Below are 20,345 nucleotides of genomic sequence, written 5' to 3'. Positions count from 1 at the left end.
GGGGTTGAATAAAAAGAAAAGCAGCATGGCTTAGTAGAAAGGACACAGGCTTGGGAGTCAGAGGTCATGGGTTCTAATCCTGGTTCCGCCACTTGTCAGCTGTATGACTTTGGGCAGGTCACTTCTCTGGGCCTCATTTACCTCATCTGTAAAATGTGGATTAAGACTGTGAGCCCCACGGGGGACAACTTGATGACCTTGTAGCTACCCCAGCGCTTGGAACAGTGCTTGGCACATAGTAAGCGTGTAACAAATTCCTATATTATTATTATTATTATAGGGAGTAAGTCAAGTTAATGCAGAAAGGAGTGGGAGAAGAGGAAAGGAGGGCTTAGTCAGGGAAGACCAATGGCAGGTAAAAAGGTGACTAAAATGGCAGCAACATGAATGTGTCCACATTCCTTTATTTGTCCCCACTACCCACGTGGTCTCTGAAAACACAGCTACTGACCGTGATGAGCAATAAGAAGTTAAAGAGCCCGTAGTCTGGACTCCTTAATGTAGATGGGGGAGGGAGGCACTTCCCATATAGCCCACAGGTGTTGCACCAGTGGATACTCAATAAATACCACCACCACCACCACCACCACCAGCACAGCTACAGCGTGGCTCAGTGGAAAGAGCCTGGGCTTTGGAGTCAGAAGTCATGGGTTCAAATCCTGGTTCCACCACCTGTCAGCTGTGTGACTTTGGGCAAGTCACTTGACTTTTCTGGGCCTCAGTTACCTCATCTGGAAAATGGGGATGAAGACTGTGAGCCCCCCAGGGGACAACCTGATCACCTTGTAACCTCCCCAGCGCTTAGAACAGTGCTTTGTACATAGTAAACACTTAATAAATGCTATCATTATTATTATTATTACTTCTCCTTCAGCCTAAACTGTGACTATGGCCAACCCAATTAGCTGTATCTATCCTAGCACTTAGTACAATGCCTGGCTAATGTTAAGTGCTTAACAAGTACCATTAAAAAAAATCAGACAAATAACCTTTATTAGTACTACTACTACTACCCCTTCCTTCTTAGATTTTGAACCCGATGTGTGAAAGGAACTGTGCCTGACCTGATTATCTTGTGCCTACCCCAGTGTTTAGTAAAATAGTTGACACACAGTATGTTCTCAACACCACACATATTATTATTATCACCACTATTATTATTACTTCTACTACTATTATTACCTCTACACAGAGGCATCTATCTTTGTGGAAATCCATGGAGGAGGGAGAAAACTGATTGGTTTTAAGCAATGGTTATGAATCCTTCCCAAAGTTTGTCTGAGTCATCACACTAGGGTATGAAACTGAACACTTTGGGAACTTCCCTGCCCCTAGAAGAGGCTCTCCCTGGGTCGCTTTGGTGTCCACGCCAGTTCACCGTTGGGTCTGCTCAGCTGAGTTAGAGAGTGGGATCATGCCTTGAGAGGCAGTATTCATTCATTCAATCATATTTATTGAGCACTTACTGTGTGCAGAGCACTGTACTAAGCTCTTAGAACCCCTCACCATCATCTCCAGCTCAAACTCCTCTCCTCAGCATACACTGAATTCACCATCTCACCGGGGCTTTCACTGGTGGGCATCTACACCTAGAGGAATCCGATCTTTCCTGGCCCGCCCCATTACCACTCCCCCAAAAGTCTTTTGTGTCCATGAGTTCTGCCCCAGTGTGGAACCAGAACTTTCTTATCCCTTTAATGATGGCACTTATTAATGATGGCGTTTATTAAGTGCTTACTATGTGCAAGGCACTGTTCTAAGCGCTGGGGAGGTTACAAGGTGATCACTTCCCACGGGGGGCTCACAGTCTTAACCCCCATTTTCCAGATGAGGTAAATAGGGCCCAGAGAAGGTGATCCTTCTCTTTAATAAAGTGATCAGATTGTCCCACACGGGGCTCACAGTTTTAATCCCCATTTTACAGATGAGGTAACTGAGGCCCAGAGAAGTGAAGTGACTTGCCCAAAGTCACACAGCTGACAATTGGCAGAGCCGGGATTTGAACCCATGACCTCTGGCTCCAAAGCCCGGGCTCTTTCCAGTGAGACTCACTGCTTCTCCCTTTATAAGTCATGCTTTTATTTTAGAGAGGCGTCCCTGGTTTGTGTCTGGAAGATGATAGAACCACTTCTATCAGGAAGTTTCCCAACACTGAAGAGGGGTGTGTAGGAGGAGGGGCAAAGGAGATTGACTTTCGCATGAGGAGTTTCCCCTCATATTTGGTAATTTTAAGAGGAGCTGATCCATGGTTGATCCAGGGAAATTGTGACGGTATGGCAGACAGTACCGCCTCTCCACCTCTCTGCCACCTCGGAGCCAGCCTGCAGGGAGGAAGGCCAGGAGAAGCAGCATGGCGTAGTGGATAGAACATGGGCCTGGGAATCAGAAGGTCCTGGGTTCTGATCCCAGCTCGGCCTCTTGTCTGCTGCGTGACCTTGGGCAAGTCACTTTACTTCTCTGTGTTTCAGCTACCTCGTCTGTAAAATAGGGATTGAGACTGTGAGCCCCACATGGGACAGGGACTGTGTCCAATGCAATGTGCTTGTATCCACCCCAAAGCTTAGGACAGTGCCTGGCATACAGTAAGCACTTAACAAATACTATTATTATTATTATTATTATTATTATTATACACAGCTCCCTGGCTGCCCAGCTCTTTGCTGAGGCTGCTGTGAAACAGTGACAGTGAATTTGGTGAAAGGAACAGCTGGAAGCAAGGCTGAACTTCCTGCTGGAATGCACGTCCGCATCACCCAACTGCTCCTGCCAGATGGTAATGACTTTCTATCATGCCCAGGAGAGGCCATATTTCAACTACTGGCCCAGGGGTCATCATGTCCTTTTATCCCACTTTAATCCTCTGAACGTTACAGGCCATTCATTGGTGCATTTAAATAAAAACCTGGAGTCTAGACCCAACAGCAGTCAAATTTCTAACCCCAGAGTTATCAATCAACTCTACTTGACATTATTTTAAGATAATAATAATAATGATGGCATTTATTAAGAGCTTACTATGTGCAAAGCACAGTTCTAAGCACTGGGAAGGTTACAAGGTGATCAGGTTGTCCCACGGGGGGCTCACAGTCTTAATCCCCATTTTACAGATAAGGGAACTGAGGCACAGAGAAGTTAAGTGACTTGCCCAAAGTCACTGACTCCCCTGCTAGACTGGAAGTCTTTTGAGACTAGGGATCATGTCTGCTAGCCGTACTGTATTATTCCAAGGGCTTAATACAGTGCTCCACACAAACTAAGTGATCAAGAAATGCCATTCATTGATTGAAAAAAAGTTCTTATTCATTCATTCAGTCATATTTATTGAGTGTTTACTGTGTGCAGAGCACTGTACTAAGCGTGGGAAGTGCAGATGTTGAGGCAGACTATTTCTAGGACCCAAAGATTTTGTAGTTGCAAGTGTGAGCTTCCAAAGGGCAGGGACTCTTGTGAACGTTTAATTTCCTTTCTACAGTGGCAAACCGAATGTCAAATAACCAGACGAATTCATGAATAGTATTTACTACAGGAGTGAGGATTCCACAGTCTTGGCAAGGATAACTTCACTAACCCACTGATTCCAAACCCACTGCACAATGCTCAGCGGTGGCACCTGGGTATTTCAGCAATAGGTAAAGCTCAAATACATATCAGTGGATGGAGATGCATAAGAGGAAACCCAATGCACAATTTGCTAAAATCAATCAATCAGTGATGTTTATTGCATGCTGCCTGAGCGCAGAGCACTGTACCAAGTGTTTGGAAGAGTACGATAAAATAAAGCTGGTAGACGTGATCTCTACTCTTAAGGAATTTGCAGTGTAGAGGGGGAGACGGACATTAAAATAAATTATAGATCAATTTCCGGAACAGGGTGTTTTTTTCTAGAAATAAATTAATGAAAACACACAAACCTAAACTTCTAGAGTTAACTGTGAACCCCTTGCCTGGCAGGGACCCTTTCTGAGCTGATTTTCTGTTCTTTATCTCAGTTCTTGGTAGAGTGCTTGGTGGGTAGCAAATGCTCAACAAATCCAAGGCTACTAATATTTGTCACCAACTGTCCTTCCTCATTCTTCCCATAAGCTATTTGTAGAACTTGAACTGCTAAACAGAGTTTGGGGATTTCCATAACTCGTAGGCTTATTGTGCAATGGCTGGTACCTAGTAAGTAACTTGAAACTCATAGATCACAAGGCCCACATCCTCTGCCTGATTAGTCATCTGCAAACTAAATGTTCTCCAGGAGCTCACTGTGGGCAGGGAAGACTTCCTGGAGGAGTTGTGATTTTAGTAGGACCTCAAAGCCTTGCCAGTTCTGCTTTCAGTGCTGTTTTCACTGTGGGCAGGGAATCTGTCTACCAGCTTTATTATATTGTACTGTCTCAAGCACTTAGTTCAGTGCTCTGCACACAGTAAGCGCTCAATAAATATGACTGATTGATTTATTGAGACGCTTGAGGTTATATTGCAATTGTCAGCTGTGTGACTTTGGGCTAGTCACTTCACTCCTCTGTGCCTCAGTTACCTCATCTGTAAAATGGGGATGAAGACTGTGAGCCCCCCGTGGGACAACCTGATTACCTTGTCACCTCCCCAGAGCTTAGAACAGTGCTTTGCACATAGTAAGCGCTTAATAAATGCCATCATTATTATTATTATTATTACCTCCAAAGATGAAGAAAGGAGCTGCCGCCTTAAATGAGGTAAGCAATCAAGCCAGATTTGTGAGGGTGATGGGTGAATCGTTGTTGGGTAGGAACCGTCTCTATATGTTGCCAACTTGTACTTCCCAAGCGCTTAGGAAAATGCTCTGCACACAGTAAGCGCTCAATAAATACAATTGATTGATTGATTGAAGTGCTTAGTATAGTGCTCTGCACACAGTAAGCGCTCAATAAATATGAATGAATGAATGAATGAATGAATGAATGAATGAATGAATGAATCATTGTTGGGTAGGGACCGTCTCTATATGTTGCCAACTTGTACTTCCCAAGTGCTTAATACAGTGCTCTGCACACAGTAAGTGCTCAATAAATATGATTGAATGAATGAATAAATGAATCAGTGCTGACTGAGTGATTGACCAGTTAATTACTTGAAGATCTTCACTCTGTTCATTGTAAGAATTCAGAATGAGCCCTACCACATCAAAGCCAGGGCTTTGTTAATTTTTTACTTATTGATTTCCCTCAGTGGGAACTTTCCTTAGAGGCATGGGGCTAAGGTGGTATTACTGCCCCTTGAAGAAAATAACATCTACCCCCGTATTTAGTACAGTGCTTGGCACATAGTAAGCACTTAACAAATACCATAAAAGAATAACATCTGCATTTCTCATGAAGGACATCACTAACTGAGGGATCAGCAGGTGATCTCTTCCCCTTGTCCCATCCCTAAGCCTCTCCGCACAGAGGTTTAGCACAGTGCGCTGCACACTGTAAATGCTCAGTAAATATCAGTGATTGATTGCAGTGTTTCCAGAGCCTGTTTCAGCTCCGTGACTTCTCCGCCTCCGGACTCTGCCCCATATTTCTCTCAGCTCTTCCCTCAGAACAGGTCCTGGCCCACAGGATTCCTGGAGCTGCTATCATCCCTAATCTCCACCCACAGCCCTGATCCCAATTTTGGCTCAATCAGTGCTAATTTTAATAGGCACTTTTTCTGTGAGGAATGCCTTATTAAACACTTGGGAGAATTCAATAGAATAAGTAGACATGATCTCCGCCCTCAAGGAGTTGACAATCTGGTCGGGGAAACAGTAAAGCATGGCCTAACGGAAAGAGCACAAGTTTAGGTTCTTCTTCTAGCTCTCTCATGTGCCCTCTCTGTTACCTGGGGTTAAATCACTGAATTTCTCTGTGCCTTGTTTTCCTCATCTGTAAAATAGGGATTGAATTACCTGTTCTGCCTCCCTTTTAGACTATGAACCCCACGTGGGGCAGGAATTGTGTCTGATCTATTTCCATTTTATCTACCCAGAGATTAGTGTAGCACCTGGCACGTAGTAAGCACTTAACAAATACAATTAATAATAATAATAATTATGGTGTTTGTTAAGAGTTTACTATGTGCCAGGCACTGTACTAAGTGCTGGGGTGGATACAAGCAAATCAGGTTGGACACAGTCCCTGTCCCACATGGGGCTCACAGTTTCAATCCCCATTTTATAGATGAGGGAACTGAGAGACAGAGAATCAATCAATCAATTAATTGTATATATTGAGTGCTTACTGTGTGCAGAGCACTGTACTAAGCGCTTGGGAAGTACAAGTTGGCAACATATAGAGACAGTCCCTGCCCAACAGTGGGCTCACAGTCGAGAAGGGGGAGACAGAGAACAAAACCAAATATGTGTGGTGGAGAAGTGAAGTGACTTGCCCAAGGTCACTCAGCAGATGTGTGGCGGAGCCGGGATTAGAAGCCATGACCTTCTAACTCCTAGACCCGTGTTCTATCCACTATGCCGTGCTACAATTGTTTTTATTAAAATAAGTTACAGGAGGAAAGCAACCAAATATAAAAATATGCACATAAATGCTGTCGAGGAAGGGATTGGGGTGAGTACCCAAGAGCTTAGAGAGTGAGGACTCTATAAATCCTCACTTATAGGTAATTTAGTAGGGACGGAAATAGGGTAAAGAGATGAGGGACTAGTCAGAGAAGGCTTCCTGGAGGAGATGTGCTTTTAGTAGGGCCCCAAAGCCTTCCCAGTTCTGCTCTCAGTGCTGTTCTCTTTTCATCCCTACATTTTGGTCTGGTATTGCCCCTGCAGTCTTCATCACCCTCAGTAGTGCAGTGTACGGTGACAAAATGCATCCTATTAGGGATAATAATTCATTAGGCCAGAAGGTTAGGTTAAAAATGCAACAACATTGACAAAGAAAATGGCTCAGTGAGCCATTCAGGCTCATCATAATACAGGAAAATGGAGCTCACAATGCAATAACCAAGTTTCTATTATGGTATTTTAGGAAACACCTGGAAGTAGATAATTTGTGGGGTCTTTGCAGTGTATACCAAGCCTAAATGCACCTGAAACCACCTGAATAGACACAATCCGTGCAAACCTGAACAACCAAATGTGGTCTTACCGAATCAGAGATCTGGGACGATCTGTGCAGGTGAACTTGGAGTGCATGATGGTCCCATTCTTCACCTTCCCAGACAGTTTTGTTTCTGGGCATGACCTTGGGAATGAGAGCATTCATTCAATTGTATTTATTGAGTGCTTACGGTGTGAGAGCACTGTATGAAGTGCTTAGCACTGTACTAAGCACTTAGGAATGATAGCAGAGGAGGCCAGACTAGGCCTGACCTTGTGCGGACCGACTCTGGACGATCCCGGTCAACTGTGGGGGGGTCAACTGGGATCTGCTGCTCCAAGCCAGTTCCAGGGATCTGGATCACTCCAGAATCTGGGAAAAGAGCCTAGGAGTCAAACATGGGTTCTATTCCTGGTTCTGCATCTACATGCTGCAAAATCTTGGGAAAGTTCAAATTTCCTGTGCCTCAGTTTCCTCAACTGTAAAATGGGGATTAAATTCCCTCTCCTTTAACCTGTGAACTCCATGTGGGATAGGGACTCTAGTCTATCATGTGTCTATCCCAGCCCTTAGTATACTAAAGCATTGGACAGCAGCGTGCCATAGTGGATAAAGCACGGGTCTAGGGTCAGAACGTCATGTATTCTAATCCCTGCTCCGCCACTTATCTCCTGTGTAGCTTGAGTAAGTCACTTAACTTCTCTGTGCCTCAGTTACCTCATCTTTAAAATGGGGATTATGACTGTGAGCCCTATGCAGGACAGGGACTGTGTCCGACCCAATTTGCTTGTATCCACCCCAGTGCTTAGCAAATACCATTATTATTATTGTCATTAGTGCTTGCTCCATAGTAAGCACGCAATAATTATATTACCAGTATTTGTTAAGCGCTTTACAAATACTACGATTGCTATTATGACAAAAATGGAGATAAATTCCCAGGACATTTCTGCCACCCACTTGACCTTCTGAGGGTTTTTGGGGTAAAGACTAGACTCTGAATGATATCATCCCCTCAAGCGCACTCTCTGTCTGGACTTTCCCATTCATTGGTGTCCCAGAAGTGAATTAGTCTTTGGAAGGCTTTTGTTCAGCCGTTTTCAGCTTAGGGTCCAATTAGCCTACCTACCATCTTTTTCCAGCAACCTTGGAGGCTCTTCTCTGACATGTCTTCTCCTCCCCCTGCCACCTGCACTTAGGTCCTGTTTCAACCGGGCCTTTCAGCTAAATATGCTTCTTCCATTGAGCCAGACCTGAGGGGAAGCCAGCATTCAGGATATAGCTGGACAAGACTCCGCATTTGATGCCTTCACTGGTAGTAGAGGTCCAACGTCAGGTTTTCCGATCTAGCCATCAGAGTTACTGCTGTGTCTGTGTTTCATGCCCTGGCTCTGGAAGATGTCTCAGCCCCCTTTAACAAGCCTCAATTAGCCACAGCTCGTTTCACGGCCAACCCTCAACTTTCCTAGAAGTGTCTCGGCTTGAGATATTAATTTATGTTCCTTTTCTTGCATTTGCAACAGAATTTTCCTTTTTCCTACGGGGGCGGGGGAGGCTATACAAATACGATAAAATGAGATTCATGATTGTAATCCCTGATTTGTCGAGCTAAATTCTGTGGCTTCTCCACCCTTCCTGGGTCCTTACTGGCTGGATGCAAGAAAGAATTTGTTATCTATTCCTAGGCCTATTGAGGCTTGATTGCTCCTGAGATTCATTCATTCATTCACCTGTATTTATTGAGAGTTTATGTTTGCAGAGCACTGTACTAAGTGCTTGAGAGAGTACAATACAACAATGAACAGACACATTCCCTGCCCGCAATGGGCTTACAGTTTAGAGGGAGAGACAGAATCGAATACAGAACTCAGGCCTTCCTTGACAACCCTCATTTCCTCTTCTCCCATTCCCTTTTGCATCGCCCCTGCACTTAGATTTGCGCCCTTTATCCTCCCCTCCCTCACTCAGTTCCATAGTACTTATATACACGTCCATAACATTTATTTATATTAATGTCTATCTCCCTTCTAGACTTAAATCTCCTCGTGGACAGGGACCATGTCTACCATCTCTATTACACTGTACTCTTCCAAGCCCTTAGTTCATTTTTCTGCACACACTAAGCACTCAATAAATTTGATTAATTGATAGAAACTCTACCTTTGACTGGTGACTGGGAAAGAGAGAAAATAGCTTTCCTTTACATTTTAAATATTGGAATCAGTGGAGGACTAAAGGCTCTCCTTCCTTCATATACATAAAAAGGACACAGAATGTCCTTTCCTGAAGATCAATCTGTGTAGGTAGATTTAGAGGTGGATAAACACATTTTGGAATGGATGACAGGATGGTAAGCTTTATTTGGGTTGCAGCGAGGGGGAGAAGAAGCAGATCTCCATTCGGAGGGCCACCATCCTCATTCAGGCACTTGATAGTAGCCTAGTTTGACTTCTGCATCAGCCTCCTCATGTCTCTTAATTATTAATGACAATAATAATAGTTTTGTCACTTTTATCTTTCCTCCACTCTCTTCCTTTCCTTGTCATAATTCACTCTGTTGACTGGATCACTTTTCTGTAATGTACTTCAGCACACGTTTCCCCACATCTCAAAAACTTCCAATGATTACCCATTCCTCTCTTCATCCAGCAAAAACGGCTGACCATGGCTTTAAGGCACTCCATCAGCTTTCCCCCTATTATTTATTCCTCTTTTCTCCCACTTCACCACAGCTCCCACCCTTTGTTCCTCTCCAGCTAGCCATACTTTCTTCTTGTCTCTCTCATTCCTCCTGCCTGCAAGTTTCTCACTCTCTTCAAGTTCTCCAGGCCACTATTTTCCCTATTTTCAAAGCCCTTCAGAAATCATATCTCCTCCACGAGGACTTTCACAGTTAATTTTTATTTTCCCCAGGTCATATCCATCAATTACCACCTCAGTACTCCTGCACTACTTGTTCATTTATGTATTTACACTCACTCCTAGCACTTTGGTCTCTCTCAGGGCCACACGTGGAGAGTTTCCAGCACTTTAACAGTCTTGACTATGGGAGGGAGAGTCAATAATAATAATAATAATAATAACAATAATGATGGCATTTGGTAAACACTTACTATGAACCAAGCACTGTTCTAAAAACTGGGGTAGATACAAGGTAATCAGGTTGCAGCGTGGCTTAGTGTAAAGAGCCCGTTCTTGAGAGTCAGAGGTCGTGGGTTCTAATCCTGGCTCTGCCACTTACCAGCTGTGTGACTTTGGACAAGTCACTTAACTTCTCTGGGCCTCAGTTACCTCATCTGTAATCAATCAATCAATCAATCGTATTTATTGAGCGCTTACTATGTGCAGAGCACTGTACTAAGCGCTTGGGAAGTACAAATTGGCATCACATAGAGACAGTCCCTACCCAACAGTGGGCTCACAGTCTAAAAGTCTGTAAAATGGGGATTAAAAGCGTGAGCCCCACCTGGGGCAACCTGATTACCTTGTATCTACCACAGCGTTTACAACAATGCTCGGCACATAATAAGCGCTTAACAAATCCCGTCATTAATTAATTAATTAAGGCTGTGGGGCTCACAGCCTTACATTTTACAGATGCCTTCAAGGCCCTGCTGAGAGCTCACCTCCTCCAGGAGGCCTTCCCAGACTGAGCCCCTTCCTTCCTCTCCCCCTCGTCCCCCTCTCCATCCCCCCATCTTACCTCCTTCCCTTCCCCACAGCACCTGTATATATGTATATATGTTTGTACATATTTATTACTCTATTTATTTATTTATTTATTTATTTATTTTACTTGTACATATCTATTCTGTTTATTTTATTTTGTTAGTATGTTTGGTTTTGTTCTCTGTCTCCCCCTTTTAGACTGTGAGCCCACTGTTGGGTAGGGACTGTCTCTATATGTTGCCAATTTGTACTTCCCAAGCGCTTAGTACAGTGCTCTGCACATAGTAAGCGCTCAATAAATACGATTGATGATGACGATGATGACGAGGTAACTGAGGCACAGAGAAGTTAAGTGGCTTGCCCAAAGTCGCATAGCTGATAAGTGGTGGAGCCGGGACTGGTCACGTACAGGCCTACCCACTCCATTCCTAGCTTGGGCAGTGACTAGGGAGTGGAAGGCTATCTGCTATAAGTCAAAATTTACCTGGGCTGGGCAGCAGTGGCTCGGGAGGGAGTCGAGGGCGGAGAGTCAAGTTTATTGCACGGAAGGAGGCAAAGGTAAACCACTTCCATATTTTTTACCAAGCAAACTCTATGGATGCACTGACAAAACTATTTCAGGTAGAGGTGGGGCATTCTCGGAGAGATGTGTCCATGGCATCTCTATGGGTCGGGGATGATTCAACAGCAAAAGACAAGACAGTAGAGCTTGGGTATATTTGAGCTAACATATTTGACTAGTTTAGCAAATACTCTACTTCACATCTATTAATACTGATGGCATTTATTAAGCGCTTACTATGTGCAAAGCACTGTTGCAAGCGCTGGGAAAGAGCACGGTCTTGGGAGCCAGAGGTCATGGGTTCTAATACTGCCTCTGCCACTTGTCAGCTGTGTGACTTTGGGCAAGTCACTTAACTTCTTTATGCCTCAGGTACCTCATCTGTAAAATGGGGATGAAGACTGTGAGCCCCACGTGGGACAACCTGATTACCTTATATCTACCCCAGCGCTTAGAACAGTGCTTTGCACATAGTAAGCACTTAACAAATGCCATCATTATTATTATTATTATTATTGAAAGGTGATCAGGTTGTCCCACAGGGGCTCACAGTCTTATTTTACACAGTCTCACTTTACAAATGAGGTAACTGAGGCCCAGAGAAGTTAAGTGACTTGCCCAAAGTCACACAGCTGATAATGGGCAGAGCTGGGATTTGAACCCACGACCTCAGACTCCAGAGCCCGTGCTCTTTCCACTGAGCCATGCTGTTCTTTTCTCCTCTTCTACCTGTAAATTATTTTGTGCCAGTCTCTGCACTAGAATGTAAGCTTCTTGGGGACAAGGATTACATCTTCTAGTTCTCTTGTACTCTCCCAAGTGCTTGGTATAGTGCTTTACCCAGTAATAATGATAATACCCAGTCTTCTAGACTGTGAGCCCACTGTTTGGTAGGGACCGTCTCTATATGTTGCCAACTTGTACTTCCCAAGCGCTTAGTACAGTGCTCTGCACACAGTAAGCGCTCAATAAATATGATTGAATGAATGAATGAATAACGATAATAATAATTTTAGTATTTGTTAAGTGCTTACTGTGTGCCAGGTACCGTTCTAAGTGCTGGGGTACATACAAAAAAATTGGGTTGGACACACTCTCTGTCATACATAGGGCTCACGGTTCTAATGAAGTGAAGTGACTTGCCCAAGGTCACTCAGCAAGCACGTGGCAGAGCCGGGATTAGAACCCAGGTCCTTCTGACTCCCAGGCCCGTGCTCTATCCACTAGGCCATGCTGCTTCTCTAGTTGCTCATTGAATACTATAAATTGATGATGGTTGAGCTGAGATAATAAGCGTGGAAGGGAGAAAAATCATAGCTGCAAGACCTAGGGGATTCTCGTGGGCCATTTTCAAAGCTCCTTAAAATAGTAAAGTATTTGAGAGCAACAGCAACAGCCCTAGTTGCCACCCAAACTCAATGCTTACTATGATTTAGAAGTGATGAAATATCATCACCATCATCATCAATCGTATTTATTGAGCGCTTACTATGTGCAGAGCACTGTACTAAGCGCTTGGGAAGTACAAATTGGGGAAATATGAACACCACACATCATGTTTTTTCATAAATATCCTTTAAGGCAGTTTTATAGCTGTGTCATTAAAATGCTTCATTCATTCAATCATATTTATTCATCATCATCATCAATCGTATTTATTGAGCGCTTACTGTGTGCAGAGGACTGTCCTAAGCGCTTGGGAAGTACAAGTTGGCAACATATAGAGACAGTCCCTACCCAACAGTGGGCTCACAGTCTAAAAGGGGGAGACAGAGAACAAAACCAAACATACTAACAAAATAAAATAAATAGAATAGATATGTACAAGTAAAATAAATAAATAGAGTAATAAATATGTTGAGCACTTACTGTGTGCAGAGCACTGTACTAAGCGCTTGGGGAGTACAAGTTGGCAACATATGGAGAGGGTCCCTACCCAACAACGGGCTCACAGTCTAGAAGGAATGTTGGTATTTGTTAAGCGCTTACTATGTGCAAAGCACTGTTCTAAGCGCTGGGGGGGATACAAGGTGAGCAGGTTGTCCCACGTGGGGCTAACAGTGTTAATCCCCATTTTACAGGTGAGGTAACTGAGGCACAGAGAAGTTAAGTGATTTGCCCAAAGTCACACAGCTGACACGTGAGGGAGCTGGGATTAGAGAAGCAGCGTGGCTCAGTGGAAAGAGCTCGGGCTTTGGAGTCAGAGGTCATGGGTTCAAATCCCGGCTCTGCCAACTGTCAGCTGTGTGACTTCGGGCAAGTCACTTCACTTCTCTGGGCCTCAGTTACCTCAGCTGTAAAATGGGAATTAAGACTGTGAACCCCTTGTGGGACAACCTAATCACCTTGTAACTTCCCCAGCACTTAGAACAGTGCTTTGCACATTGTAAGCACTTAATAAATACTATCATTATTATTATTGTTATTGTTATTGTTATTATTATTATTATTATTATTATTATTATTATTATTATTAGAACCCATGACCTCTGACTCCCAAGCCCGGGCTCCGACCACTAAGCAACGCTGCTTCTCATGTGTCAAACACTGTACTAAGTGCTGGGAAAGATACGGGATAACCAGGCCCCACATAGGGCCCACAGTCTAAGTAGGAAGGAGAACAGTTATTGAATCCCCATTTTGCCGATTAGAGAGGAGAGGTTTAGGGAATTTAAATAACTTGCCCAAAGTCATACAGCAGACAAGTAGTAATTCCAGGGAAGTTTAACAATGCTAGGAGAGAAAAAAAAAACTAGTAGGGGAAAGAAACAGTGTGGTGTCAACAGGGATTATACTAATCCTGTCAACTACCAGAAAACCACTGATTCCCCAGGAAGAAATGGCCTCTCAGCTCAGCTCCCCGCCTCCCCCTCCTCCCTGCAGGAAAGAAGGGGAGAAAGATTTACTGAAATCCCCCACCACCATGCATGCTAAAGATGTTTCCTTTTGGGTGTGCCATTATTTGGGCTTGATATGACTGTTTCCATTGAATGGAGTTTTGTCCATTTCCTCCCAGTGGACAAATACAGTTTCAATCATTAAGGGAAGGACTGGCTGCCGCTGTTCCTGAAACTTCGAAAGATTTATTTTTACTTGGAAATGTCAACTTTAAAGGCTTCCAGAAGGGTCATGTGGCGGCCCTCCCCCTTTGGTGAAATTACCGTGTCACCAGGGGACTTCTTTGCCAGGCAGTTTGAAGAACAGCATTCGAAAGGTCAAGCAAACTCTGGGGAAAAAAGGTTAAAATGGACAGTATAGTTCTCCCTAACCACCTTGCGGGCAGGGAATGTGTCTGCCAACTCTGTTGTATTGAACTCTCCCAAGCTATGAGTATTCATTCATTCAATCACATTTATTGAGCGCTTAGTGTGCGCAGAGCACTGTGCTAAGTACTTGGGAGAGTACGATACTACAATAAACAGACATATTCCCTGCCCACAATGAGCTCACAGTCTAGAGAAGGGAAGGCAAACATTAATATGAATAAATGAATTACAGATCTGTACAAAAGTGCTGTGGGGCTGGGAGGGGGAAAGAACAAAGGGCGAAGCAGAAGGGAGTGGGAGAGGAGGAAAATGGGGATGAGTCAGGGAAGACCTCTTGGAGGAGATGTGCCTTCAATAATTTGAAGGGAGGAAGAGTGATTGTCTGAAAGATTTGAGAAGGGAGGGTGTTCCAGGACAGAGGCAGGGTGTGGGTGAGGGATTGGGAGTGAGATAGATGAGATCAAGGCAGAGTGAGAAGATTAACATTAGAGGAGCGAAGTTTGAGGGCTGGGCTGTAGTAGGAGAATAGCAAACTGAGATAGGAGGGATCAAGGTGGTGGAATGCTTTAAAGCCATTGGGAAGGGGTTTTTCTTTGATGAGGAGGGGGATGAGTAATCACTGGAGTTTTTGAGAAGAGGGGTGACATGTCCTGAATGGGTTTTTTTGTAGAAAAATGCCTCAAGCAGCAGAGTGTAGTATGGTCTGGAGTGGGGAGAGACAGGAGGCTGGGAGGTCAGCAAGGAGCCTGAATCAGTAGTAATTCAGGTGGGTTAGGATGAGCAAAAACTCCTCACTCACGGCTTCAAGGCTGTCCATCCCCTCACCCCCTCCTACCTCACCTCCCTTCTCTCCTTCTCCAGGCCAGCCCGCACCCTCCGCTCCTCCGCCACTAACCTCCTCATTGGGCCTCGTTCTCGCCTGTCCCACTGTCGACCCCCGGCCCACGTCCTCCCCCGGGCCTGGAATGCCCCCCCTCTGCCCATCCGCCAAGCTAGCTCTCTTCCTCCCTTCAAGGCCCTACTGAGAGCTCACCTCCTCCAGGAGGCCTTCCCAGACTGAGCCCCTTCCTTCCTCTCCCCCTCGTCCCCCTCTCCTTCCCCCCATCTTACCTCCTTCCCTTCCCCACAGCACCTGTATATATGTATATATGTTTGTACATATTTGTTACTCTATTTATTTATTTTACTTGTACATATCTATTCTTTTATTTTGTTAGTATGTTTGGTTTTGTTCTCTGTCTCCTCCTTTTAGACTGTGAGCCCACTGTTGGGTAGGGACTGTCTCTATATGTTGCCAATTTGTACTTCCCAAGCGCTTAGTACAGTGCTCTGCACATAGTAAGCGCTCAATAAATACGATTGATGATGATGATGATGATTACTCCATTTTACTTGTACATGTTTACTATTTATTTTGTTAATGAGGTGCATCTAACTTTAATTCTATTTGTTCTGACTATTTTGTCACCTGTCTACATGTTTTCTTTTGTTGTCTGTCTCACCATTCCAGACTGTGAGCCCGTTGTTGGGTAGGGACTGTCTCTATATGTTGCCGACTTGTACTTCCCAAGCACTTAGTACAGTGCTCTGCACACAGTAAGTGCTCAATAAATACGATTGAATGAATGAATGAATGAGTGATTGTATTATGGTGGTAGCAGTTTGGATGGAGAGGAAAGTAACCCTACTTGGTTAATCTCCTATTTTGACCCTGTCTGCACCCTTCTCTTCTCTGACATCAACCAACTCTGTACCTCAATCTCATGTATCCCACTGCCGACCCTTTGCCCACATCCTCCCTCGGAGCCTCGAACTCCCTGGCCTTTCATATCTGACAGTCGACAACTCACCCCTTTCAAATCCCTCTTAAAATGGCATTCCTTCCCAAACTGAGCCCCCTCCTTCCTCTCCCCCTCCTCCCCCTCCCCATCCCCCCGTCTTACCTCCTTCCCCTCCCCACAGCACCTGTATGTATGTATATATGTTTGTACATATTTATTACTCTATTTTATTTGTACATATTTATTCTATTCATTTTATTTCATTTATATGTTTTGTTTTGTTGTCTGTCTCCCCCTTCTAGACTGTGAGCCCGCTGTTGGGTAGGGACCGTCTCTATATGTTGCCAACTTGTACTTCCCAAGCGCTTAGTACAGTGCTCTGCACACAGTAAACGCTCAATAAATATGACAATGAATTCCTCTAAGAGGCTTGCTCTAAGGCTCCACAGAGAAGCAGCATGGCATAGCGAATAGAGAGCAGGCCCGAGAGTCAGAAGGTCATGAGTTCTAATCCTAGCTCTGCCACTTGTCTGCTGTGTGATCTTGGGCAAGTCACTTCACTTCTCTGGGCCTCAGTTACCTCATCTGCGAAATGGGGATTGAGACTGTGAGCCCCATGTGGGACAGGGGCTGTGTCCAATCCAATTTGCCTGTATCCACCCCAGCACTTACTATAATGCCTGGTACAAAGTAAGTGCTTAACAAACACCATAATAATAACAAATAACTTAATAATAATGATTATAATATCCCCTTCCCTCTTCCCCTCAGTGTCACCTCTGCCTTTGGCTGAGTACCCCTTAAATACTTTGATACCCACACCGGCTACATATCACTCATATAGCTCCATTATTTTTCTTACCTGCAATTTATTTCAATCTTTCTCCTTCACTGGGTTGTAAACTCCTTCTGGGCAGGGAACCTTCTTATCAGTATTGTACTCTCCCAAAAACTGAAAAACAGTGCTCTGCACTCAGTAAGCCCACTGAAGAAGCAGCGTGGCTTAGTGGAAAGAGCATGGGCTTGGGAATCAGAGGTTGTGGGTTCTAATCTCAGCCCCGCCACTTATCAGCTATGTGATTTTGGGCAAGTCACGTAACTTTTCTGTGCCTCAGTTTCCTCATCTGTAAAATGGGGAATGAGACAGTGAGCCCATCATGGGACAGGGACTGTGTCCAACCCAATTTGCTTATGTCCACCCCAGCGCTTAGTCCAGTGCCTGGAACATAGTAAGTGCTCAACAAATACTGTAATAATAATAATTATTATTATATAAAAGATTGAGGGTGACCTAGTGGATAGACTAGAGGCCTAGGAGTCAGAAAGACCTGAGTTCTAATCCCAGCTCCTCCACCTGTCTGCTGTCTGACTTTGGGCAAATCACTTCACTTCTTTGAGTTACCTCTCTGTAAAATGGGGATTAAGACTGTGAGCCTCATATGGGACAAGGACTGTGTCCAAAATGATTAGCATTTAGCTACCCCAGCCTCATAAATATGGGACAAGGACTGTGTACCCCAGCGCTTAGCACAGTGCCTGGCACAAGCATGGCTCAGTGGAAAGATCGCGGGCTTGGGAGTCAGAGGTCATGGGTTCTAATCCCGGCACCACCGCTTGTCAGATGTATGACTTTGAGCAAATCACTTCACTTCTCTGTGCCTCAGTTACCTCATCTGTAAAATAAGGATTAAGACTGTGAGCCCCACGTGGAACAACCTGATCACTTGTATCCTCCCCAGCATTTAGAACAATGCCTTGCACATAGTAAGCGCTTAACAAATGTCATCATGATTATTGCAAGTGTTTAATAGACACCATATAAAAAAATAAATACTATTGATCAGTTGGCCTCATTTGACTGCATTTTAGGCTGGTGAGAGAAAATGAAGCTTAGAATGTCCCTTGGAGGTTTTCTAAAGCTAGAGCAGATTCTCTCTGAGAAGAACATTGAAGATGCCAGCCTGCTTGAAGGCAGGAGAATGTATTAGAGAAGCAGTGTGGCTCAGTGGAAACAGCCCGGGCTTTGGAGTCAGAAGTCATGGGTTCAAATCCCAGCTCCGCCAATTGTCAGCTGTGTGACTGTGGGCAAGTCATTTAACGTCTCTGTGCCTCAGTTACCTCAACTGTAGAATGGGGATTAATACTGTGAGCCTCCTGTGGGTCAACCTGATCACCTTGTAACTTCCCCAGCACTTAGAACAGTGCTCTGCACATAGTAAGTGCTTAATAAATGCCATCATTATTAGGGGCTGTTTCCATTCCTCCTATTCAAATGCTCTGCGACTTAGGTCTTCAGCTAAATTTTGCCAATTTCAACTATCTGCTTCATTTGGTGAGGTACTCTAATGCCTGTTAATGAACAAAACCTATTGACTAACCTCACAGTGTCAGCTTCTTTTCATAATTTCATCCTCACCCTAGGACTGCAGATTTGGTAACATATTAGTCCTGATGACTTATAGTGAGCACTAACAATATGCTAGGAACTATAGGAAGCCCTCCCAAACCTGTCCTTCTGGTTTACTGGATCACAAAGGAATTCCAAGCAAGATTAGGGACAGCTAAGTGGAAGGATCATTGAGCAACCAAATGTTTGTTTTTTTCTTCTTTCAATCTTGAGATGGCTCCTCCTTTCATGTTTTTGGAGAGAACAAGGGAAACAAAACTTGGTCAGAAAGCTTCACTTCCCTGGAGAGCACTGAAGATTCCAGCATCCAACTTAATACCAGGTAGGAGATGAGAAGTCAATTTAGCCTCTTAGAGTCATGTATAGATATTCTATTGGAGCACAGGTTTATTTGTAATAATGCTGGGTCTGTGATCAGTGGAATAATTAGATTCAGAATATCAACTGAAACCTAAAATGATACGATTGATGATGATTGGATTGGGCTCATGGTTTTTACATCTCCAACGTTCACCCGAGGAAGTTAGGGGTTTGGTTTCAGTTAAATTGGAATGTACTTAAATTCTGTTTCATGTTCCTTAGCACACATTCCTTTAAAAGAGTTTGTGATTTTTTTAAATTTAAATATAACTTTAGAGCTACGGAGTCCAAAAAATTGAAGTTTATTGAAGTTGAACTTAAACTCCCCCAATACATTGTCAATTTCTTAAGGTAAGGGACCCTGTCTTCTACTTGTACTTCAGTCCACCAAACATTTAGTTTAGTGTTCCTCACGCAGAAGGGGTCAATAAATTGTATTGATGATGATCATCATCATAATGATGATCTTGGTTGTCTTAAATGTTATCCAAAAGTAGTTTGACACTAACGCCTCTCCTGCCTACTGTAAATTTTGAAATGACTTGTATGCATACACTCACAATTGCTATTAGAAGCATAATAATAATAATAATGACATTTATTAAGCGCTTACTATGTGTCAAGCACTGTTCTAAGTGCTGGGTGAGATACAAGGTAATCAGGTTGTCCCACATGGGGCTCACATTCTTCATCCCCATTTTACAGATGAGGGAACTGAGACCCAGAGAAGTGAAGTGACTTGCCCAAGGTCTCACAGCTGACAAGTGGTAGAGCCGGAATTTGAACCCATGACCTCTGACTCCCAAGCCCGGGCTCTTTCCACTGAGCCACGCTGCTTCTATTGCATAAATTGAACATATAGTAGTTATTCTTTTATTTAAAATGTCGGAAAAATAAGCATCTGGTGTTGTTAATGTGAAAAATCCTCTCAAGCAACTGCTTTAACAAGTCCTTTATTCTATATTAATAATTATAATAATGATGATAACATTTGTTAAGCACCTACTACATGCCAGGCACAGTTCTAAGTGCTGGTATGTATTCAAGGTAATAAGGTTGTCCCATGTGGGGCTCACAGTCTTCATCCCTATTTTACAGATGAGGTAACTGAGGCATAAAGAAGTTAAGTGACTTGCCCAAAGTCACACAGCTGACAAGTGGCAGAGGTGGGATTAGAACCCACAACCTTTGACTCCCAAGCCCGTGCTCTTTCCAATAATCCACTCTGCTTGTTTCAGTATATGTAAGACGTTT

General features: G+C 43.9%; 1 protein-coding gene across 4 annotated transcripts in view; it reads left to right on the top strand.

The window, feature by feature from the left end:
- Nucleotides 1-20,345, top strand: part of RBP2 (retinol binding protein 2) — a 104,625-nt gene that overhangs the window by 63,210 nt on the left and 21,070 nt on the right. The window contains exon 2 of one of the 4 annotated variants that reach the window (XM_038748280.1): nucleotides 18,949-19,053. The exons of 1 other annotated variant lie outside the window; for it this stretch is intronic. In XM_038748280.1, the coding sequence (XP_038604208.1) occupies nucleotides 18,960-19,053 (94 nt within the window). In that variant the 5' untranslated portion in view covers nucleotides 18,949-18,959. Of the gene's footprint in view, nucleotides 1-18,944; nucleotides 19,054-20,345 lie in introns of those variants that run through there. 2 more of the 4 variants (XM_038748272.1, XM_038748289.1) reach the window with 2 other exon arrangements.

The sequence above is a fragment of the Tachyglossus aculeatus genome, chromosome 1 (genome assembly GCF_015852505.1).
Source record: "Tachyglossus aculeatus isolate mTacAcu1 chromosome 1, mTacAcu1.pri, whole genome shotgun sequence".
Lineage (NCBI taxonomy): Eukaryota > Metazoa > Chordata > Mammalia > Monotremata > Tachyglossidae > Tachyglossus > Tachyglossus aculeatus.
Note: the sequence above shows the minus strand (reverse complement) of the source record. Positions and strands in the feature narration are given on the sequence as shown.